General features: G+C 51.6%; 2 protein-coding genes across 2 annotated transcripts; both read right to left on the bottom strand.

Annotated features, from left to right (window-relative positions):
* Nucleotides 1-523: 523 nt before the first annotated feature.
* Nucleotides 524-2556, bottom strand: C34H19orf84 (chromosome 34 C19orf84 homolog). The gene is made up of 2 exons (XM_058530015.1): nucleotides 2444-2556; nucleotides 524-1764 (listed from the first exon to the last, which is right to left on the bottom strand). The coding sequence occupies exons 1-2, from the start codon at nucleotides 2476-2478 to the stop codon at nucleotides 1239-1241; spliced, it is 561 nt and encodes a 186-aa protein (XP_058385998.1). The 5' UTR covers nucleotides 2479-2556; the 3' UTR covers nucleotides 524-1238.
* A 13794-nt stretch (nucleotides 2557-16350) lies between these two features.
* LOC131397240 (sialic acid-binding Ig-like lectin 10) lies at nucleotides 16351-22894 on the bottom strand. Its single transcript, XM_058530008.1, has 11 exons — nucleotides 22815-22894; nucleotides 22352-22735; nucleotides 21926-22210; nucleotides 21566-21613; nucleotides 21176-21439; nucleotides 20049-20096; nucleotides 19666-19917; nucleotides 19307-19591; nucleotides 18928-19021; nucleotides 18693-18840; nucleotides 16351-17118 (listed from the first exon to the last, which is right to left on the bottom strand). Exons 1-11 carry the CDS (start codon nucleotides 22849-22851, stop codon nucleotides 16852-16854), a joined length of 2112 nt encoding a protein of 703 aa, XP_058385991.1. The 5' UTR covers nucleotides 22852-22894; the 3' UTR covers nucleotides 16351-16851.
* Nucleotides 22895-23872: the final 978 nt, after the last annotated feature.

Here is a 23872-nt window from a genome sequence, read left to right as displayed (position 1 = left end):
TGGGCGTTGGGGCACCAAGTCCTTGGGGGAGGACGGGGTTGGGGGCTTGGACTCTTGGGTCCTAGGTGAGGAGGGGGCTAGAAGCTGGGACACCACCAGGTCCCCAGGGAGACGAAGGAGCTAAAGGAATGGACCCTTAGGCCTGGGGAGGGGGAGCACACAGGTCCCATGCCTGATCCCTACCTGAGTGGCAGAGCCTGCCCTGAGCCCTCTGTCTGCCTCGGCCCCTCTGTGCACACTGAGCTGAGGCAGGTCGCTGGCCTCTCTGCTCCCTGGATCCCCCAAATCCCTTAAGCCTCCCCATACAATGGCCCCGCATCCCAGCAGCTTCCAGCAGGCAGAAGTGCAGTGGTGGCAGAGGCCCCAGCTGGAATTCGCTGAAGTAGGGATCCAGGCCCTCCCTCCCCGCAGCCCCTGGCCCCACTGGCTTCTCTCTGTGACCCTCCCAATGACCCTACCCCCCCTACCCCAGTTCACAGGCCTTGCTCACAGCACACTGGGTTAGCCTGAGCTGTGTAAGCACACACAGAGACACCAGACATAGGGACAGTCATCTATTTATTGTTCACCCAGGGCCCCCCAAGGGTAGGAAACAGGGTGGGTGCTGCAGGTGTCTGGATATGTTGAACAATGGGGTTCTTTGCAGGGTGGGGTCACAGGACATGTCACAGTTGGGGCTGGGACAGGAAGGAGGTTGAGGACGAGATGAGGCTGGCTGGGGTTGAAGATGGGCTGGGTTTGGGGTGAAACTAAGGATGAGGACCGGCTTGGCCTGAGGTAGGTGGGGAATGAGGAGCATTAGGGTGGAGTTCGGGACAGGAACGGGGATGAAGGGGATTGGGAATAGGGTACTGAGAGGCAGCATGGGCTGGGGGTTGCAGAAGGGGTGGGAATGGCTTTGGGGTTGGGGATGGGGTTAGAGGAGCCCTGGGGGTGAGAATGAGGGTGGGGTTGTCACTGTAGCTGGGGATGGTGTTGGGAATGGGGAGAGGCAGGTGTTTGGGCCTGGGTATGAGGTTCAGGGTTTTTTCTGGCTTGGGATCCTAAGTCAGGTCCAGGTTTCACCAGGTGACTTGCAGGCCCCACTTCTGAGGCCATGGTTTTGGGGAAGAGGGATGGGAACAGGATGCTTCTTGGGGTAGCTCTGACAGGGCTGGAGTCACCCTGGGTTCCAGGACAATCCTTCTGGTGATCTGAGGGGCCCTCTCCAGAGCCCAGAGTGCTGGACGCTCAGGGTCCTAGTACTCTGCCTCCCAGTCCTCAGCAGCAGGTGGTGTGTCCAGGGGTGTCTCCGGACCTCGGGCTTCTCTCTTCCCATCCTGGGCAGGCGGTGTTGGTGGTGAGGGCGGCATCATCGGTGGGGTCTTGGGGCCAGCCCCAGAGTCCCCCACCCAGCTCCTCTCTGGCTGCTCAGCCCTCCCAGGTCCCCATCGCTGCTGGCCCTGGCCCCGGCTTGGCCTGCGCCAGACTTCCCACCCTCCGCGTCCCTGGCATGGCCTCTTGGTGGTGCAGGGCCGGGTGCAGCATGCCTGCTGGGAGCAGGGGCAGGAGGGCAAGGACTGCTGAAGGCTGTAGGCCCCCAGCAGGGCGCTGTGCAGGAGGTAGGAGAGGGCATCCAGGCGGATGGGGACGGTGACAGACGACAGGCTCTCGGGGAGCCCCAGGTGGGCTGGGTCTGGCGTGCCCAGGAGAGAAGGTGACAGGGCTGGGAAAGGTGCAGGGGGCCACAACTCAGGCCCAGGTGACGGCAGGGGTAGGTTGTTCCTAGAATGACAAAGGACAGGTCAGCGGGTCTCACCACCTGCATATGTCTTTCCTTACAGCAGCCTGGCTGTTTCTCTGCCCCTCCTGGGAGTCCATTTCTCTCCGTTCTCAGTTCTGCGTCTGCCTCTGACTTCCTCACCCCCTTCTCTCTCTCTCTCTCTTCCTCTCTCTGTTTCCTCCCTTCTCTCTTTACGGAGAGACAGACAGCTCTGCCAGAGCTCCAGCATCAGACAGAACTCAGTTCTGATTCCTCACTCACGGTGCGTCTCTGGGCTAATCACTTATCCATTCCGAACCTTAATTTTTCACCCCAAAAGATGGCTTTTGGTGGTACCAAAGGTGTATATTAAAGGGCTGAGTCTGGGAAGCATTCAGTAAATGTGGACAATTATCATTGTTTCTCTAGCCCTACAGCTGTTCCTGGCATCTGCAAATCTCCTGGTTCATTCTTGAAATTTCTCTGTGTTCCACGAATATCTGTTTCCAGCTCTCCCCTCATTTCTAAGTATCTCGCTCAACTCTGTCACCAAGACCCTCCAAGATTCTGTTCCTCTGCAATGATACCTGAGACTTTTGTTTTTTACACTTTCTGGGTCTGTTGAACTCTCTCTCTGATTCTCCCTGTCCCCTCGTCTTTCTGGGTCTCTGGCCTCCCCCAAGGAGGTCTTGAGTCTCTCACCCCTCGGGCCCAGCCCCTTCCTTTTGCTGTTCCATCTCCACAGGGGTCTCTGAAGTCTCTTCCAGCACCTTCCCCTTGAATTCTCCCGGGCCCACGCAGGCGGGGAAAGGTCCAGAAGAAAGTGGGCGGGACTTTGTCAGAAACGGGGCGTGGCCCGCGGGGCGGCTCACGGGGATCTAATTACTTAACTCCACCCATCTCAGGTCACGGCCCCCTCCTCCCTCAGACCCAGGGGTCCGGGCCCCCAGCCCCCTCCTCCCTTAGACCCGGGACTCTGGGCCCCCAGCCCCTCCTCTCTGGAAAGGAATGAGCTAATAGGAGAGGGATAGGTACATTTTTTTAAATAAATTTTTTATTTTGGAAGACTTATATTTAAAGAAAAGTTACACAGAGAGCATTCCGAAATACTCCTCCCCCAGCTTCCCCTCGTGTTATCTTCTTACGTCGTTGTGGTACATTTGTCACAACTGTGAAACCGACCTGACTCTTAATTAAACTCTAGACTATTTGGATTTTACCGGTTTTTACACGAATGTCCTCTTTTTTTTTTTTCTGTTCCAGAATCCAGTGCAGGATACCAATTAGTCCTCCCATCTCTTTAGTCTCCTCTGGTCTGCAGCAGCTTCTCAGTCTTTCCTTGCTTTTCACAACCTTTACAGTTTTGAGGGATACTAGTCAGTTATTTTATTAGAGGTCTATTTTAATTAATAATTCTAATTTATTTAATCTTCATTTCACAGATGATCAAACTGTGCCTCAGAGAGGCTAAGTTACTCAAGGTCACGGAGCGTATATGAGGCGAAACTGGGATTTGAACCCCCCCCCCCCCCCCCCCCCCCCGGGCAGCCTGGCTCCAGAGTGTGCGCTCTAAGATGTATTTTGGAGGACGAACCATCAGGACTTGCTGCAGGCCTGCTGGGGGCGGGGAATGGGGAATGATGCAAAGTTTTCAGCCCGAGCAGAGCCTTTGAGTATGAATTTTCTCCCGACAAGGTCACAACATCCCACTTGAAGGATGCGAAACCCCAGATACTAGCTTTCACTTTCTGAGTTATCTCCAGTCCAGGCCTGTGCTGGATGATGCTGGTGACACTAATGACGCAGAACCAGTACCTGCCCTCGAAGGGCTCTCAGTCTTGAGGGGTGGGGAACAGAGACGGACAGTAACATTCTAGGGTGCCCATAGCTGGGACACAGGGAGGGACAGAAAGGGGGGGGACCATGATGAGGGGACAGGACGTTGCCTGCAGGCAAGGGCGGGGAGGGGAGACCCCTTTGTTGGATGGCCTTTGGGCCAAGTTATAGTGAGTGGGTGTTGGATGCATAAGAAACGTTGTGAGCAAAGGCCAGGTGGCTGGAATCGAGAGATTTTTATAAGGAAGGGGCGCTTTTCTATCCTAACGACTATGATTAGGATCCGGGTCTCATTCATCGCTTAAGTCGTCTCCCAAAGAGGCGGCTTAGGTCGATACAGGGCTCGGAAATCAGGGTTCAAATCCCCGCTCTGCTACTTACAAGTGCGTGACCTAGACCAAGCTGCTTAAGCTTTTTGAGTCTCTTTTTCTTCTGGAGGTAGCGCTTACTGCTCAATTCTAGCGTAATGAGATTGCTTCCGTTTTTGTTCTGTCATTGTTTCTTCTATTCCTGCGATTAGGGTCCGACCTCATCAGTCACCATGTACCTGGCCCTTTAAGACTCTCCCCCGGCACGCTAGGAGAGCGAAGGCGGGATCTTGCGTCTCTAAGGAAATACCCTTGCTCCAGCTTCCAAGATTGACAGCCAAGTTCTGAAAAGTGACCAATCAACTTCTGCGTCTGGGGGGACGGGGAGCGAAGCTTGTGATTCGCGGAGGAACCCGGGAGGCCGTTGGTTTGAGCCCCGCCCACTTCGTGTAACGTATCGTTGCGCGAAACATCATCCTCGGCTCTGAGGCGGGTGAGTCCGCGTTGCGTCCGAGACTTTTCGTGCAGCCGAGAGGTCCGCGGGCTAGCAGCCTCGCCCTCTGATTGGCTACGTTTCTAAGCGCAAGCGTCACTCTCGCCCTCTGATTGGCTGCCCCCTTTCCGCGCCTTCTCGGGCCTGTAAACGACATGTTTACTCGGGTTGTGGGCGGCGTGGATTCTCCGCTCTCCGGCAGGGTGGCAGCGGCCGCGTCGGAGGAGACCCAGCCCAGACTTCGAGGTGCCGAGCGAAGCTTGGAGGGGAGAGGGGGGCCAGGGGCTGAGAGGGGAATCACGCGCATGGTCTCTTTGGCGCACCAGGTAGCCTCGTTGCCCCATCCCCGCTTTAGGACCAACCGCTTCCTTTTACTGCCCCCTACAGGCCTCGAACTGTCAAAGTCCCAAGATCCGAACTTGGGGCCTCCGCAGCCCACAGGGCTCACGGATTCCCTGCAGTCCCCCTTCCCCTCACTTACGTCCCCTGCAGGAGACCGTGGTTATGCCCTGGGGGCCCCGCCCTCTCCTTTGATCCTTACCCACTCATTGAACCCTCCAACTTGGGGGCCCTTCCAAGTGCAGGGTGGACGTCAGGGCCTCCTGATCTAGGGGGCTCCTCTCACTGCCACCCCCACCCTTATATTCTCCCTGCCCCACTCCCCGCTTCGCGGGTCCGGGACGTCGTTCTTGCCTGCCTTCTTTGGAGAATCTCTCCACCCGTAGAGCCTCTTGCCTCACTGGTCCCCCCCAGCCCCCAGGGGTCACCCTTAGAATTTGACCCAGGAGTTCTACTTTCTTGCTAATGATGCAAAATAACCAGTAACCATTCTATAGAGCTGGGCTTGAGGACTATAATCTGGGATGGAAGTCTTCAGAAAGGAAGTGGAGGAGAGGAAGACTCTCCTCTACCCACTCTGGGTCCTTTCTGGCTGGGCTACAAATTAAATTGACATGAGGCTGAATAGCAGGCGAAAATCAAACAAAGCTTTATAACGTATACATGGGGGAAACCAGGGAAACTGAGTTTCTCTGCAAAGGGTGGAGGTTTTCACCTTAAGTAGCATATTCAGGTAGACAAAGGAGGATGTTGGGGGTGGGGGGCTCAGCTATGGGAGATTACCAGAAAGCACAGTAATCAAGACTATGCAGATTTAAGTTCTCACCTTCCGCACTGATAAGAGTTTCTAGAGATAAGGTCATCCCCCCTTCTTCCTGGTACAGAGAGGGAGATACCTTTACAAATGGAAATTTCCCTTAAACAGAACTGTGATAAGAATGGGCTTAGCAAGGACCTTCCCAGTCTATCGCTTTTCGGCAGTTTGGGGGAAGGTCAGATGTCCTTCACAGAAAATAATCACGGTAAAGAGACATTTTGAGGTGGCCAGTTCTGATCTCCCACAGAAGAAAGCCTTCCGGAGAAGCATGGTTTTTCAGCAGAGTTTTATACCTTTTTTTAGAATGAAGAACATACATTAAACACGCCCAGGATACATATTCATCAAAGTTTCAAAGAGGTATTCAGTTGCAAATTAGCAGGTCAACATGACCCTGGTGTCCGGGAAAGGAAACTTTTCTTCAGTAGTACTATTTTAGCCATACTGGTGGGCGTAGGAGAGGAAGTATGGGTTCTTAAGAATGCAAACTTTTACTTTGTTTTTTTTTTTTTTTTTGGTGAGAAAGATCTCCCGTGAGCTAACATCTGCCAATCCTCCTCTTTTTTGCCGAGGAAGGCTGGCCCTGGGCTACCATCCATGCCCATCTTCCTCTACTTTATATGAGATGCCGCCTCAGCGTGGCTTAACAACCGGTGCGTCGGTGCGTGCCTGGGATCCAAACCGGCGAACCCCGGGCCACCACAGTGGAGCGCGCGCGCACTTAACCGCTGCGCCACCAGGCCGGCCCCGCAACCTTTTACTTTGAGATAATATTTAATGCTTTCTTTACTTGAATGGTTAAAGCAGATGTACAGTGTATGTGTGATAGGCCATAAATCAGGCTTCTTTAGTTTAAGCTGAATTAGTTTTGAACCAGAATAGCTACCCCATATACCTCTATGTGAAAATTTCTTGTCACTAACCAACCCTTATTTCTAGCCCCCAGTCCCCTTGGAGGACCCCGGGAATCCTGCAGACTCCAAGGAGTGGTCCCTGGCCCACCCGGTCAGGATTCCCACACTTCCTGTTGTTTATGCCCCACCCCCCCAACTTCTAGGCCCTTCAGGATGGAGAGTGGGACCTCCCACCCTCAGAAGTCCAGCCTCCCCTCCTCTTAGCCCCTTTCCCCTTTCTTCCAGGCCCAGATCCCCTTGGGAAGTCCTTGAACCCTGCAAGTTCTAGTGGGTGGCCATAGTGAGGTCCCCCACTCCTTCAGGAGACCCCAGGCACCCTTCAGTATCCAGGGGAGGTGGTCTCCAGGGATACCTGCATCTTCAGGTGCCTGTTCCTTCTCCTTCCTTTCCCCAGTCCTCAGGGTCAACCCTCACTGCCATTCTCCGTCTTCCCCCACCTCCATCTTTTCAGGAGTTTTATTGACACTTGAAATTCGGGAGGTCATACTGAAGCCACCTGAAGGTCTCCTCTGCCAGCGTCTCCTCTGCCAGGTTTCCTACCTGTGAGGCATCCCACTGTCTCCCTAAGCCCTCCCTCCTCGCTGCTAGCTCCGTCACACTCAGGACACCCCAGAGTGTCCTTCACAGTCAAGGGGGGTCATCCCTGCCCTGTGAACCCTGCGCTGCCTCCCTAGGGGCTCCCCTCACAGTTAGCCCCCCTCTCCGCTGTCCAGAGGACTATTCAGGGATTATCCTCAGGCCTTCTCCCTCCTTTGGAATTGCCCCTCCCTCTTTAACTTAGGTTTGGAATCATCCTTTTCATTGTCATCTTTTTCAGAGTCACCTGTGTTCAGGGGGTCACCTTCAGGGCTTCCTTGCATTTTGAGAACTTCCACACAGCACTTCCCCAGTGCCCTGATGGTCCCCTCAGCCGTCAGAGAGCAGAAATTACCTTCTGGGTTCAGAAGGTGGTCCTCAGGGCCTCCCTCAGCCTTGGGAATTTCCCCGCTCTGAGGGCATCTTCCTCTTACCGCTCTTCACACTCCTAGAAGACCCGGCGTCCTCTAGATCAAGAGTTTCCCTTTCAAGTCCTCTTTCTAGGATTCTTCCCACTCTTCCAGCTGCCAGCTTTCCCCTCCTCTCACAGTCACTCTCCTAAGATCCCCCCTTTCTTCAATTTCCCCCATCATTGCTGTTCGCTCTCCTGGGTCATCTCCAGCATCCGGGCCATCAATCTTAGGCTCTCTTTTGCCACCTGCCTCAGCAGTACCACCTCCCGGATCTTTCTTTTTCCCCCACATCTGGGCCAGTCTGCTCTCACCCTCGCAAACACCTCCCCCAGAATCAACTTTGGGGACCCCCAAGAATCTTCTCCCTACATCCAACACACACAGAAGCCCCTCACTTATCCACTTGACTTCAGGATTCCCGACCATCTCCTAACTCCTCCCCAGCCTGGTCTACACTCTAATTTGCACTCCCAATTCCCTGTGCCTTTGTATGATAACACGGAGAGGGCTTTCCCGCCCTGCTTAAATGAGGAAACTGAGGGTCCAGATTGCTGGACTCCCAATCCGACACTCTTAGCTTTAGCCAACAGTCACTGTTCAGGCCCGAGTCCCACCCAGAGCATCGGAGCTGAGCAGTTTTGCCACCAGCCCAGGAATTGACCAGGGTGCTTGGCTAGAGGTTATTGGCGTGACAGTGAGTTTAGGGGTCAGATTTGTGGGCTAAGATCTGTGCTGGAATGAATTCCCCTTGGTTTATGTGGTTTATGTGGCTGTCATGAGTGATTTTCAGACTGCTTGAAAGTCAGGATTTGCTAGAAGCATCTGTTAAAGTGGCAGTGGGCGTCTGGAGGCCAAGGGGCCCTGAAAGAGAGATCACTCGGACACTTCACTTGCATTATTTAAATTCTCATCTTTTTTTTTTTCTTTTTTTGTGAGGAAAATTGGCCCTGAGCTAACATCAGCCAATCCTCCTTTTTTTTTGCTGAGGAAGACTAGCCCTGGGCCAACATCCATGCCCATCTTCGTCCACTTTATATGGGACGCCGGCACAGCATGGCTTAACAAGCGGTGCGTCGGTGCGTGCCTGGGATCTGAACCGGCGAACCCCGGGCTGCCGCAGCAGAGCACACACACCTAACCACTTGTGCCACTGGGCCGGCCCCTCTCCTCATCTTTTAAAAAGTGTTCATCATATTTTGTATTTGTATTATTTATCTTTTAATACAGTAAAATTCACTCCTTGTGGGGTACAGTTCCAGGGTGTTTTGACAAATGCATAGAGCCATGTAACCATCACCACCACAAGATCGAAAATATTATCATCCCCCAAATTCTCTTGTGCTGACCCTTTGTCATAATAACCTTTAAAAAAAAAAAACCCAGCATCTTGCTGGAGGACAATTTGGCCTTATCTAGCAAAATTGAAAAGACACGGCTCCTTAAACCTGAGAATAGTATTGCTGAGGAGTCACCTGTGGATAGGTGAGTTACCCCCCATTTTACTGATCAGTAAATAATGGCTCAGAGAAGTTCCTCATGTCATATTGGCAAACAAGCAACAAAACCAGCTAGGATTGAACCTGTCATTTTTGACTTTTTTTTTTTTTTTTTTTTGTGAGGAAGATCAGCCCTGAGCTAACATCCATGCTAATCCTCCTCTTTTTGCTGAGCAAGACTGGCTGTGAGCTAACATCTATTGCCAGTCCTCCTCCTTTTTCTCCCCAAAGCCCTAGTAGATAGTTGTATGTCATAGCTGCACATCCTTCTAGTTGCTGTATGTGGAACACGGCCTCAGCATGGCCGGAGAAGTGGTGTGTCGGTGCGCGCCTGGGATCTGAACCCGGGCCGCCAGTAGTGGAGCGTGAGCACTTAACTGCTAAGCCACGGGGCTGGCCCTTGACTTCTTTTTCTTCCACATAACTGCATTCCAGGACGGATGATGATGATGATGATGATGCTATAATAGTAGGAATAAAGTAATAATACATATTTTTTGAAGATGTACAAACTACTAGACTCTATTCTAAGTGCTTTTATCTGATTTGATTCTCATAACAACTCTAACAGGTGGTGCTATTATTCTCATTGTACAGATGAGGCAACAAGGCACAGAGAGGTTAAGGACTCGCCCAAGGTCATATAGCTAAATATACTTACTTTTTTAGCCACTCTGGCTACATTCATTCTTAGGTTTTGTATCCTCTCGGAGCCTTAAGGAAAATGAAGGAATTTTGAGGTGAGAAATTTGGTGGAGATCCACCTGTGAAGAATCAGATGGATGGTCTGGTGATGGCTTCTGGGGAAGAAAGTACTGAAAGCAGTCTCAGGAGATGGAACAGGATAGCTGTCATTTGGGGTGAAAAATGGTTGGCTTGTGTTGTATAATGAAGAATTTGTCTGGCCTTTGTCCCTGGCTCCTGGGAGAGAGCCTCTAGACCCTTGGGACTTTCTGAGTGATAGGAGCGTCTGTTATTTCTGGTAGGGCCCTTTGACCACATCTCAGTTAATGCTAACAAGGCACCTCATGGTGGGCCCCTAGCTGGTTTCAAGATGGGGACTGTCCATGCTGGACAGACCACCCATGTAATTAGGGGTTTGGTTCTCTGAGCCTTGTCATGTCAGCCTGAACTACTGGGAGGGAAAGGGGCTAGACATTGAGTTTAGCCACGTTACATATCCAGTGATTCAATCAACCATGCCTACATGAAGAAACCCCACCAAAAACTATGGATCCCAGGGCTCGGGTGAGCTTTCCTGGTTGGTGACCCGGATCGATGTGCTGGGAAGGCAGTGCGTCTTGAGGACACAGAGCTTGCATTTGGGACCCTTCCTGACCTCCCTCTGTGCACCTCTTTTGGCTGGTCTTGATTTGTATCCTTCATGATAAGACTGTAATCGGGGCCGGCCCCGGCTTAGCGGTTAAGTGCGCGCGCTCCGCTGCTGGCGGCCCGGGTTCGGATCCTGAGCGCGCACTGATGCACTGCTTCTCTGGCCATGCTGAGGCCGCGTCCCACGTACAGCAACTAGAAGGATGTGCAGCTATAACATACAACTATCTACTGGGGCTTTGGGGGAAAAAAATAAACAAATAAAACTATTAAAAAAAATAAGACTGTAATCATACGTATAACACTTTCGTGAGTTCTGCGAGCCATTATAGCGAATTATTGAATCTGAGGGGGTCATGGGAACCCCTGAATTTGTTGCCAGTTGGTCAGAAGTGCTGGTGGCCCAGGATCTCGGAGTGTCGCTGGTGTCGGAAGTGAGAGCAGGGGTAGTGCAGCCCGCACCCCATGGTCCAGCATGGTTAGGATGTGTGAGCCAAGTGGGCACCAAGGAGGGTAGCTAGGCATCAGCCATCCAGAAGGTACTTCACTCAAGATGGCAGCAAGAGGCTGTGTGGCATCTGCCAGTGGTGGAATTGGAGAAAGTGTGTGTGAAATAATGGAAAATATATATATTGGTCTCTACCCCCAGTTGCTAGCACAGAGTTCCTAAAACCCTTGTAATTTCATGAGTGATAGGAGCGTCTTTTGTTCTAATGAGGCCACTCTCGGTGGGCTTCTAGATGGGGGCTGGTCACCAGAAAGGCCAAGCCATGATTAGAAGCTTGGAACTTTCAGCCCCACCCTCCATTACCAGGGGAGGGGCTGGAAATGGAGCTAATGATCAATCACGCCTATGTGATGAGGCCTCCATAAGAATCCCCAAAGTATGGGGTTTGGGGAGCTTCCAGGTTGGTGAACACGTGAAGGTGCTGGGGGGGTGGTGCATCTGGTGAGGGCATGGAAGTTCTGCACCCTTCCCCATACCTCGCCCTATGCATGTCTTCTGTCTGGCTGTTCTTGAATAATATCCCTTTGTAATAAACTGGTAAATGTAAGTAAGAGTTTCCCTGAATTCTGTGTGCCATTCTAGCAAATTATCGAACCCAAGGAGGGAGTAGTGGGAACCCTGATTTATAGTCAATCCGTCAGAAGCACAAGTGACAACTTGGACTTGTGTTTGGCATCTGAAGTTGAGGAGGGTGGTCTTGTGGGAGTGACCCCTTAACGTGTGGAGTCTGACACTATCTCCAGGTAGATAGTACCAGAATTGAGTTCAACTGCAGGACACCCAGGTGGTGTTAAAGAATCGCTCGATGTATGGAAAACCCACATATCTGGGGTCAGAAGTCAAGTGAACTTTCTTGGCCCACCCAAGTCGACTTTTGCTCCACGAGAGAGCCAGTATTTGGATACCTGCCACACCAAGGGCCAGCCAGGGTTAGCCAGAGAAGCAGCTTCAGCCAACAAGGGACCATAGCTGTGGGCAGTTAGGTCAGGAGTCGCCTATCCCTCCTCTAAGCCCCAACACTTTGAGAAACCAGTGCTGAAGTGGGAATGGAGAAAAGGTGTGTCAGGGACAACTGGTCTCCCTCTCTTCTCCAATGAGTCAGGTCCCAGCTTAAACCTCAGCTGGACGGACAGGGGAGGTGATGGGATTTAAACCGAGTTTGAGGTGAAGATTTAAGACCAGGCTGAGTTTTAATAATCAGAACTGACTAGAAAGTTACAGAACATGTGAGACACTGTCAGGGATCTAGAAAAAGAGTTTTAACAGAGTACAATTGAGTCAGTGATCAGAAACAGAGAACTTTTTGTATTTATACTTCCTGGAGTTGATAGTCTCCGATTAACTGGTTATAGCGAATATCTGGCAATGCAGAAAGTCCATGCTGGGTCTTCTGACTGCAAGCCGGTTGCTGTTTTCATTTTCACAGCACTGCTTTCCCTGAGAGTACTGGATATCAACACCCTCCCCTACTTCCTCCAAGGCCCCAGTTATTGTAGAAGTCAGGAGCTTAAAAGAGTATTTCAAAGTTACTGACCCCTGGTCAAACCTGTTGCCCTAGCAACACAATCTTGTAATTTCCCATTTCAAACAAACTTTGAAGGATGGCTCTCATGGCAGGATTTTGGGGTAGAGGGAGGGAAATAGAAGCCCCTCCAGGATCCTCCCCACTCTAAGTTTATTAAGAGGAATTCGGGACCTGCAGTGCTCATCCATTTTAGGACCTGTCAGAGTTTGGATTTCACTTCTGCTATTCTACTGTGTGACACTAGGCAAGACCCTATCCCTCTCTGAGGCCCATCTATAAAGTGAGGTGGTTGTATCGAGTGATCCTCCTCCGTGAGTCTGTAACTGTATTATTCTGCATAGACCGACTTCTGGTGGTCAATGTCAGTCCTTGGAGCTAATTCAGTTTTTTAATTTTATTCATTACCCAGAGGCGTTGGCACACTTATGAGGCAAAACATGTCAGAGAGGGCACCGTATCATCAACTACTCGGGAACTACCAATCAGGGCTCCTAGGGTGACAGTGGAAGAACAGAGAGAGCATAGGGGACAGCGAGCACAGCACTGTCTTTTCCTCTGCATCTTATTCTCTAAAGCTGTTTTCATTCTCTAAAGCTGTGTGCCACCCTCTGCAGGCTGGCACACCATAGCTAACTAAACTGAGTTACTCAGCTAACACCTTTGATGAAAATAATAAGAACAATAAGAGGTTTTCACACATTGAGGTATATGGGGAAACCACTCTGGTTTAAATCTGATTCAGCCTGAAACTTGTTTTTCCCAGAGCAGCCTGACTTATGACCCAGCAAACATGCACTGTTCCTCTGCGTCAAACATTTGCCCAAAGTGAAGAATGCACTTTTTAAATATAGGAGTGTTACGTCTCCCTCTCTGTGACACTGACACCAGTACTTCTTTGAAAATAAGCTTTTCTTCCCAGAAAACTAAGGTCAAGTTGACCTGCTGTGTATGTACTAAACGGCGACAAAACATCTCCTCGTGACTTTAGAAAAAATTGTATTCGTGTTATGCTTGATGTATGTTCTTTGTTCTGAAGTGGTATATAACCAGGCTGCAAACCACATTTCCCTGGAGTTTCTTCCCTGCAGACTAGAGCACTTCCGGGCCAGTGCTCACGTTAGGCTCAATAAATATCACTCTATCTTTCTTATCTATAGATTGATTATTGATTATTTGCATCAACCCCTTCTACAAAATTTAAAATATTGTAGTTGCCATTAAGCAAATGCAAGATTTGGATCTTGATAACATTTCTATTCTGAATCAAAGCAGGATATTCACCTTCATTTTATTTTTTTTTAAGTTTTATTTTTTTTTATAATTTTATTTATTTTTTCCCCCAAAGCCCCAGTAGATAGTTGTATGTCATAGCTGCACACCCTTCTAGTTGCTGTATGTGGGACGCGGCCTCAGCATGGCCAGAGAAGCGGTGCGTCGGTGCGCGCCCGGGATCTGAACCTGGGCCACCAGCAGCGGAGCGCGCACACTTAACCACTAAGGCACGGAGCTGGCCCCCCACCTTCATTTTAATACACAGGGAAATCGAGGCTTAGAGAGGGAAAGTCACCTGCCTACACTTATTCTTCTCCTCCTCCTCCTCCTCTCCCTTCCCCTCCTCCTCCTCCTCCTCCTCCTCCTCCATTTGCTGTGTAGTGATGTTGCTCTGGGAAGCAGAAGGATTTGTTAAACTGTCACCAGGAGAGCTCAGCACCCCAAAGCTTGAGCCATTTCATTCACAAGAGGCAATCTGTATAAGTAATGACTAATAAAAGGAATAAAATTATGAGCTGTTCTTCAGTTTTCACATCTGGCTCTACATCATAAGAGTTTTTACATGTTAACTTCTTTGTAATATTTGTATTAGAGGAAAGTCGGAACCTGCCTCTTGGTGCCTCCAATGAGAAGAAAAGTTGTGACTGGACATAAGGCGTGTCAGTCATCTCAGATATAAAGAGATGCTAGCTGGTCCCCTCGTCTCAGGGGGAAACAGTGGCCAGGCTGTGTCCGTGGAGCTGGCCACTGTTGATCTTTTTTTTTTTTTTTTTTTTTGTCGTCCTAAGATCATGGCAGGGGTGGGGACCGGTGGGGGGTTGGTGTCTTTATTCCTTAAAAGGATAAAGACAATTAGATAAATCTTGTCAGGAGTGGCTAAGAAACCACTGCAGGAAATAGCTCATCATTATTGACTATTATCTTAAGTAGACAAATTAAGGGGTTTTATTGAAGTCTTCTGGACTAACATCTCTCTCTCTTAAAGTTCTGAACCTTTTCTTGCTGCTTTATTAAAAGAACCAGTTAATTAGGGCCTGACAAGATGAAGGGAGACTTGCCGGGTCTTTGGTGGAAATTTCCCTTAAGACTTTTTATGAATATTAAGGGGGATGATGTAAGCATTAAACACCAGGGCCTGGGGTAAGTGCTCCATATCTGTTAGTGTTATAAACATTTTCACAAATAAGTGGCTCTGGAACTTGAGAGAGTTTCGCTGAATGGGGTGTTATCTGCGAACAGCGTCTGTGATGCTCTCGCTTAGACACAATGCCTCAGGACATCGTCCAGACACCTCTGCACATGCTTGGAAAATGTGAGCACGTCCACTACCGGCTTTTTCCTCTCAGTCTGAGCTGTCGCCTTTTGAAACGATACGCCTTCCCTTCTAAACCTTCCCCTGCTCTTTAGCATCTTAATCCTGTGGACTCTAACCTAGGTCAGAGATGGGGCCTTTATGTCTCAATCTCTCCACAGATCAAGCCACGTGCCCTGGGTTCTGGCCTGCGGTTCTCAGTCCTTTTCACTCAAGAGCACCTCGTTAGATGAGATTGCGAAAAAGGGGGGAAAGCTGATGTTTTAGAGTCAGACAGCCGTGGGTGGGACCCCTGATTCTGCAGGTTTCTCTTGTGTGGCTTTAGGTAAGTTACTTCACCTCTCTGAGTATCGGGTATCTTCACATTGGAGATGCTCTTGACTGTACATATTGGCTCACAATGTGATCGTGGTGGTGATCTTCCTCTTATTATTACACTGCCACTCATGGACAGTTTGTGACCTGAGAAAAACCCTGCTTGACTTGCTTTACCCATTTTTTTCCAGCTCTTCCTGTCTTCCAATTGTGTAATTTATCACTTTTTTAAAATTTTTTGATGCAAAAGCTAGCATCTTTTCTGGGCTCCTCCATTTTCTGCATGAGAAGTGGGAACCGTCCCCCAAGAGGGCTTTCCATGAAGCGATCAGAACTCTGACCTCTGGGGAAGGAGGAGGTGGGACAGAAGAAGGGACATGTTAGGCCCTGAAAAATAGACTCTTCCTCTGTTCACCAGCTAGTTGACTCAGAGCACACTGTAAGTTGGTGTTCATTCCGTTTTGCAAGCGTTCCCCCTTCCATGCCTCCATATGTTTTCTCTGCCTTGAATTTGTGGGTCTGAGGGTGCATTCACCCCCAAGCTCTTTGTGGTCTCCCTGCCCTGGGCGTCCTCCCCCTGGGAACCTTCCATCTAGTCGCATAGCTAGTCATTTTCACCTTGGCTACTCTTATTTTTTTTTTTTTTTTTTTTTTTTTTTTTTGTGAGGAAGATCAGCCCTGAGCTAACATCCGTGCTAATCCTCCTCTTTTTGCTGAGGAAGACTGGCTCTGAGCTAACATCTATTGCCAATCCTCCTCCTTTTTTTTTACCCCAAAGCCCCAGGAGATAGTTGTATGTCATAGTTGCACATCCTTCTAGTTGCTGTATGTGGGACACGGCCTCAGCATGGCTGGAGAAGCAGTGTGTCGGTGCGCGCCCGGGATCTGAACCCGGGCCGCCAGTAGCGGAGCGCGAGCACTTAACCGCTAAGCCACCAGGGCCGGCCCATCACCTTGGCTACTCTTGAACTCTTTCTGTCCCTCGCTTCTGTTTCCTCTTCTGTAAAAAGAATTGGGTGAGTTTAGTGTAGATTAAGATTCTGCAGATTTTTTCTGTAAAGGCCCAGATGCTAAATATCTTAGGCTTTGCAGGCCAATGACTTGACTCTGCATGAAATCAGCCATAGACAGTACGTAAAAGAACGGGCGTGGCTGTGCTCCAAAACAACTTTATTTACGTACTCTGACATTTGAATTTCATATCCTTTCCACGCATCACAAAGCAGTCTTCTGCTTTTGATCCCCCCCAAACCATTTAAAATATAAAAATTATTCTTAGCTCATGGGTGGTATGAAAATAGGCATGAGGCCAAGCTTGTGAGGGTAGTTGCCAACCTCACAGATGACTGCTTAAGCATCTTTAAAGCCGTCACACCATTGAGAAATTGTGACACAGTGAGTAATCAGCTGGGGGAGGTGCCTCGGTGTGTCAGAGGAAGAGCTTCTCCGTGCTCCTCAGAAGAGCGTATTCGGAGAAAGCCACTCGGGAGAGATCTGTCAAGCTGTTCCAAATGCTCGGGTCTGGGATGGAATGACCCATCCTTGGAGGAATTTAAGAAAAGAGAGAGAGAGACTTGGCACTCTTTCCCTTATCCTCTCAATTGCCCTGCCTTTCTCCCTGGCCTGGATCCGAGTCCTACAGCCCGGCAGACCCTCAGTGGAACTTGATCTCGGCGTACTCTGAGCCGGTATCCTTGGGCGCCTGGGTCTCCCATGGTCTAAGGCCTGGGAAGCTGAGGGCAGCGTAATGGAGCTCCTCTTGGTTGTTCTTTGATTCTGGGGCTTGAGTGGCTGATTTGGGTCCTGGACTGCTGTGGATAACAAAACGTAGCTCCTTCTGGTTCTTCTTGGGTTTTGGGGAGTGAGCATCTGGAGGAGGGGGCCAAGAAGGACTGCTTGGTGTGGCCTTCCGATTCCGAGCCTAAGGGGAAAACGTCCTTCCTTCACTCATTCATCCAACAGATGCTTGAGCGCCTACCACGTGCCAAGCACAGACGGAGGAACAGGTTACATTAGGGACTAAAACAAAGTCTGCTCTTACGTCTCATCTTGGGGCAGAACAAACAATAAAGAAATGTCTGTTGTTTAAGCCACCCTGTCTGAGGTTCTTGCTGTGGAGCCCTCGCAAACTAATGTGTGCAACCATCACCATCAAGATGCAGAACTGCTCCATCACCACAAAGATGTCCCTCTTGCTATCCCTTTATGGTCCCTCTCATCACCTCCCAAGCCTCACGCCTAGCCCTACGGATCTGTTCTCCGTCTCTACAGTTTTAGCATTTTGAGAGTGTTACACACATGCAGTCATGCATAGGTGACCACACAATATTGGCTTGTTTAATTTTTTTTGGTCCCTAAGATGATCCAACCTGTTGCATGTATCAATCATTTCTTCCTTTCGACTGCTTAGTATTCCATGGGTAGATGTACCCCATGGGTTTTAAAGGATATTTAAAGGGTTTTAAAGGATATTGTGTACAGAGAAGTAGACTGGGGCAGGGGGGCGAGTGGAAGCAGAGAGGACACACAGAGTGACAGAGGTGTCCAGGTGAGAGATGTTGGTGCATGGACTGGGGTTGGTGCATGGACTAGGGAGGTAGGGGGATAAGTGGTTGCATTTTAGAAGAGATTTGCTGATGGACTGATTGTGGGGTGTTGGAGAGGACAGGAGTGAGAGGTGGCTCTAAGGCTTCAGGCCTGAGTAGCTAGGCAGACGTGGTACTATTTGCTGAGATGGGGAGGATGGAGGTGACGTACACGTGGTGTAGTTAGCCATGGGTTTGGTTTTGCACAGGCTAAGCTTGAGAGCCTATTATGCTGCCTAGACAGCTGGATATGACTCTAGAGCTCAGGGGTGAGTCTGGGAGATGTAAATTTTGGAGTCATCAGCATATTGATGTTCTCACCTATAAATATCCAGCACTTACCAAACACTTACTAGGTACCAGGTACGATTCTAAATGTCTTACTGGTACAGTATGAGCATACTAAATACCTAGAATGATCCTAGGTGGTAGGTACTACTATTATCCCCATTTTAAAGAAATTGGGGCTCAGAGAATTTGTGTTGTTCAAGAACACACAGCAATGACAGGATTAAACCTCAGCAGGCTGGCTTTAGAACCCCTGCTCTCACTCACTAAACATACTACCTCTCAATGATATTAATAATTGGTACTTCATTAATTACAATTAGTAATGTCATGAGTGGTGGTAATAATGAAATAACCACTACATATTGAGCCAGCGCATATGTTCTAATCCTCAAACCAACTCGCAAAGGAAGTGGAGGAAAAAATAGAGGCTCAGAGGGAGGGAGTGATTTGGCTAAGGTCTCCGAGTCAGGATCCGAATCCCACACGCAAGCTTTTTCCACCTGGATGGCCCTCAGGCAAAGAGTGGGGCAGGGCAGGGATGGAGTACACGCAGGAGTCAGAGGAAGGGCTGCAGGATTCAGCGGAGGGAAAGAAGAGGCTGCACAGCCGGGCCACTCACCAGGGCACCCGCGTTGGGGACCACGTTGATGTAATCCAGGATCGTGCTCCTCCGCGAGGCCTTGGGTCGCCACGTCTTTGCCTGGGTCGGCGTCTCTGCCTGGGTCGGAGTCTCTGCCTGGGTCCCTTTTTTCCTCAGAGTCTTCACGCTGAGGCAACGATCCCACCTTGGTGTGCGCCCCGGCACCTGCCTTGTTCCCGGGCCCCAGACCCCATCGCTCCTGCTCCGAACTCACATGATCGAGATGAAGCCCAAGAAAAGGAGGGTCGTGACGCCAACTCCCAGAAATACTCCGTTAGAGAATGCTGTGGACATGAATCTCTTCTTATCTGCACGAGGAAGCAGTCAGACGTCTCTGAGCCCCTCCGGTCAATGTGGGTCTTCACGCCCAGCCGCCACTAGGCCCTCAGGCTTCCAGCTCCCTTTCCAGCCTTACCTGCAATTCCTTTCACCCCAGGCCCGGGGGCCAGGCCTTCCAATTTGGATTTTCCCCTCCACATCCCGGGCCACAGGCGCCATGTCCCCCCTCTCCAGCTCCTGCTCCCCCCACAGGACCCTGCTTCCTGCCCCACTCTGCCCCCACCCTCCCGGGGGCATGCAGTTGGCCCCCTGACCTGGCAGCAGCAGGACAGTGGCGATCTGGGCCCCGTGGAGATTGGTGGCCTCACAGCTGAGTCTGAGGCCGGCGCTGAGCCCCCCGCTGAGGCTCAGGGAGCTGTTGGCCCAGGGCCCGTGGGAGCTGGAGGTGACCGTGAAGGAGGCGTTGCTGCTGTTCCCCTCCAGCAGACCCTCCCCCAGCCGCCAGCGCAGGGAGGGGGCCGGCTGGGCTCGGGAGGAGCAGCAGCAGTGCAGACCCTCATCCTCCCAGGAGCAGGAGGGTCTGAGCAGCTGTGGGGGGTCTGTGGAGAGGAAGGAGAAGGTCAGCGGCGCCTCTCCCCTCCCCAGGACCCAGGTGTCCCCCCACCCCACTCACAGTGCACACAGAGGCTCAGAGAGATGTGCTGGGAGCCCAGTGCGTTCTGAGCTCGGCAGATGAATTCGCCTTCATGCTCCGTTTGTATCCGAGGCAACTCCAGGACTCCAGGGTCTGAGGGCTGGGAGGGGCTCAGAGTCTGTCCCCCCCAGGCCCAGCTCAGCCCGGCTGGAGGGTTGCTCTGGGTGACACAGAGCAGACGCAGGCTTTGGCCCTCCAGGACTGGGAGGGATGTGCCATTCCTGAAGCTTTCTAGGGCTAGGGGAGGGAAGAGGCAGGACAGACACACAGCTGAGGGCACAGAGACCCGCTGGCCGACATTCCAGATGCCTGGGCCCTCAAGGTGGCACCCAGAGGCCCTGGTCTCTCTCCCCTTTTCCTACCTGTCCTGTTTGCGTGGGAGACCAGCACTCTCAGGTTCTCTGGGGCATCTGAAACAGAGACAGAGCACTGGCTCTCGACAGGCCAGGGGCTTCATGCTGGGTGAGGGAACTGTCTCTTGAGATGATGGAGGGGTGGGGCGGGGGAGGGGAGACTGAGTCACCCACTGAGTGACACAAACCACCCAAGGGAATAGATGCGGAAGAAGGGCTAGTCCCTGTGATATTATGATTTATAGTAAGAAACATACATTTGGTCTTTGTCCCTGGCACAGAGTTCCTAAAACCCTTGGAATTTCATAACAAGCCCCTTTCAACCACACCTGAGTATATATTAATGAGGTGACTCTAGGAAAGCACCTGAGGATGGGGGCTGGTTGCCAGGGGAACCAGCCACGTGATTAGAGGGCTGGAAATTTCAGTCCCACCCCCCTGACCTCCGGGGAGAGGAGAGGGTCTGGAGATTGAATCAGTCACCCACTGCCAATGATTTAATCAATCATCGCTATGTAATGAAGCCTCCATAAAAACCCCAAAGGATGGGGTTCAGAGGACTTCTGAGTTGATGAACATGTGGCGATGCAGGAGAGTGGCGTACCTGGAGAGCGTGGAAGCCGCACACCCATCCCCCGTGCTCCACCCTGTGCATCTCTCCCACCTGGCTGTTCCTGAGTTATGTGCTTTTATAAAATAAACTGATAATCGAGTAAGTAAAATGCTTCTCTGAGTTCTGTGAGCCGCTCTAGCAAATTAATCGAGGCTGCAGGAACCTCTGATGTATAGCCGGCTGGTCAGAAGCACAGGTGACAACCTGGACTTGAGATTGGGGTCTGAAGTGTGTGTGTGTGTGGGGGGCAGTCTTGTGGGACTGAGCGCTTAACTTGTGAGATCTGACGCCATCTCCAGGTAGATAGTGTCAGAATGGAGTTGAATTGTGGGACACCGAGCTGGTGTCACTGAGAATTGCTTAGTGGTGTGGGAAAAAACCCACATTGGAATTGGAATCGGAATTGTTAGTCCCATAGGCCTGGGGTTCCAGGTCCCTTTATTGTTCTGGGACCCTGCCTCCAGCCCCTGCCCCCTCACCCTTTTCCCCTCCCGGAAGCCAGGTGCCTGCTGGCCACACTCACACTGCACAGAGAGGTCCAGGGCACGGTTCTGGGAGCCAAGCCTGTTCTCCGCTCGGCAGGTGTAGCGCCCGGCGTCCCCAGGCTTCACCACGGGCAGCACCAGCTCCAGGGTTCTGGAGCCTAAGGGGCCGGACCAGGAGAGGACTCTGTCCTCCAGGGCCCAGCTCAGTGTGGCGGGGGGCTCGCTATCAGCAGCGCAGAGCAGCAGCAGGAACTGGCCTTTCTGAACTTCCAGATAGGGGGTGTTTGCCTGGGGCTCCAGGGCTGCAGGGAGGGAGAGAGAGAGAGCACAAGAGAAGGGCTGCAGGAGGGAACACCATTTCCCTCGCCCTCCTGACACCTTTTTATCCCCCAAAGAGGACCGGCCCCGCCCCAGTAGGCCCTCAGTACCTGATGTTTTGGCCTGGGAAGTGCTGATAACCACGGTTTTGGGGGCATCTGCAAAAAGATAATGAGCTGACATTGGGGAGGAATGTTGGGTTCCCCACAGCCAGAGAGGATGCCTCCAGAAAAAGAAAATGTGACTATCCTTGGGGAAGACAGGTGGCAAATGAGTGCCAAAGACACAGTTGTGCATGGAGGACTAGATCGCATCCCCATTCTCCTTCCAGGGCCGACCTGGCATCTCAGGACTCCACACCTCCCTCTCTGTGGACCCACTGAGAGCTGCCCACCGCCCAGCTGCATCTCTCCCCTTCTCCCGCCTGCCCTGCCTGCTTGCAGACCCTGACGCCCCTTGGCCAAACTCACAGTCCACATTAAGTCGGATGGTTCTCTCTGTGCTCACACCCCTTCTGGAGAAGTCCACTCGACAGGTGAGTTCGGTGTTGTGGTCCTGGGGTCTTGGTGTGAGGGTGAGCACTGAGAAGTGAGAGGTTCTCAGTCTGGTCCCTTGGGAGGAGAGGGCAGCCCCCTTCCAGGAGAAAGTAGGGGCCAGGCATTCCTCAAAGTCCCAGTTAAACACACAGATGAGGGTCACTTGACGCCCAGGCTCCAGGGTCTGTGGGACGTAGATGTCTGGCTTCTGCGTCAGGTCTGGACAGAGAGAGGGTGTGATCCTAGCCCAGGATGGGGGCACTCCAGGGGGTCCCCACATCCCCTCCCCAATGTAAGACATAGGGAGATGTCAGGGGGAGGAGAGGCCCCATCCCATTCCAACTCAAGCCAGTTCCATACCTGTCACCTCCAGATAGAATTTGCTTTGCATGAAATTAAATTGCACATAATTGCCTCTCTCCAACCTAAAGAAGTACATCCCAGCGTCCTCCTTCTGTGCATCTCTGATGAGCAAGGAGCAGTTCTTGTCCTGGGGATTGCCAACGAGCTGGAATCGGCCCTGGGTCCACATATGCACCTCTCGATCCTGTTTGTCTGTGGCCACTGGAAGACCAGTGCCCGTGTGGGTCCCCTCTTTGAACCAGTAGCCGTGAGCTGGGGTAGAGTCAATCCAGCCATCCGGGGGGTAGAAAACAGTGCAGGACACAAACACACACAGGCCCTCCTGCACCCTCACCACCTTCGGCACTTGCAGCTGGAATCTTAAGTCCTCAGCCTGCGACCCTAAGGGGAGACAGAGATTCAACCTGTGTCCCCAGCCCCGGCCCCCACCCAGGCCCCTTCTGGCCCTGGGCCCACTCACCACCCCACAGCAAGGCTAAGAGCAACGGCGGGAGCATCTCTGCGTTGGGAGGCACTTGGATCTGCCCTGAGACAGGCTCGTTCCCCAGACGCTGTGCAGGGCCAGAAGGGGAAGCCAGGGCAGGCAGGCGGAAGCTGAGCCCCAGGGCACCGATGCATGAAATGAGCTTCTGATTCACCTCCCACGGGATGCCCTCTCCTCTTCTCATCACGCCTCACCCCCACCTCACCCACTTGGACTCTCCTGGGGGGCCTATCTGGTGTTTGGGCTCACTGAGCTGGCCCCTCCGGAGGCACCTCTGGGGGAGGGCGTGGAAGGCATATGTCTGGCCCTGGGGCCTGGCTGTGCGTGGGTGGAGGGTAGGGGCTCTCCCTCTGGGCCCTGGGTCATTGAGGAAGCAGAAGTGAAAGTCCCCAGTGGAGCCTTCTTACAGGGGCCCCTGGTGATGGTGGTGGGTGCAGGGCAGGGTGAGTTCCTGCGGGAGGCAGGGGGCAGGGCTGGTCTTGCCAGATAAAATGAAAGATGCTTCAAGTTGACCTTTATGTAAACAATGAATAATTTTTTTCTTTAGTATAAGTATATCCCAAATATTACGCAGGACATACTTATACTAAAAAAAAAAAAAACTACTCATTGTTTATATCTGAAATTCAAATTTAACTGGGCTCCTTGCATTTTTATTTGCTAGATCTGGCAACCCTAGGCTTCATCTCATCCCACCCCTTCATCCTCCATGGTGGGCTCACTGATCACTGGTCTCCCAGGAGCACCCACCGCCGAGACCTTTGTCCACTTCCCACCCTCCCCTTCTTCTTTTGCTACACCATTGGACACACTCACTTGTGACACCTGTTGTGATAAGAACACCTGCACCCAGAGGTAAGGGGGGTGTCGAGTGAGGGGGATAAACTCCCCCAGATGTTGACCCAGGCACCTTGAAACGACTCTATTTTGGGCACATAGAGACACTGTGGTCTTCCTTTCGACCTCCATGTCCTGGGACCTCGTGTGTGGCAGGCGCCATCCTACAGATGGGGGACAAACAGGTAAATCAGACA

This window comes from Diceros bicornis, chromosome 34, assembly GCF_020826845.1.
Source record: "Diceros bicornis minor isolate mBicDic1 chromosome 34, mDicBic1.mat.cur, whole genome shotgun sequence".
In the NCBI taxonomy this organism is placed as follows: domain Eukaryota; kingdom Metazoa; phylum Chordata; class Mammalia; order Perissodactyla; family Rhinocerotidae; genus Diceros; species Diceros bicornis.
Note: the sequence above shows the minus strand (reverse complement) of the source record. Positions and strands in the feature narration are given on the sequence as shown.

Coding starts and splice junctions, on each gene's coding strand:
- C34H19orf84 (XM_058530015.1), bottom strand. CDS start 2,478: ATGGAACAGCAAAAGGAAGGGGCTGGGCCCGAGGG. Junction 1,765..2,443: donor GAAGGGGCTGGGCCCGAGGG/GTGAGAGACTCA, acceptor TTGTCATTCTAG/GAACAACCTACCCCTGCCGT.
- LOC131397240 (XM_058530008.1), bottom strand. CDS start 22,851: ATGCTCCCGCCGTTGCTCTTAGCCTTGCTGTGGGGTG. Junction 21,440..21,565: donor TTCCCAGGCCAAAACATCAG/GTACTGAGGGCC, acceptor CCCTCCCTGCAG/CCCTGGAGCCCCAGGCAAAC. Junction 18,841..18,927: donor TTGGGCTTCATCTCGATCAT/GTGAGTTCGGAG, acceptor TCGTTGCCTCAG/CGTGAAGACTCTGAGGAAAA.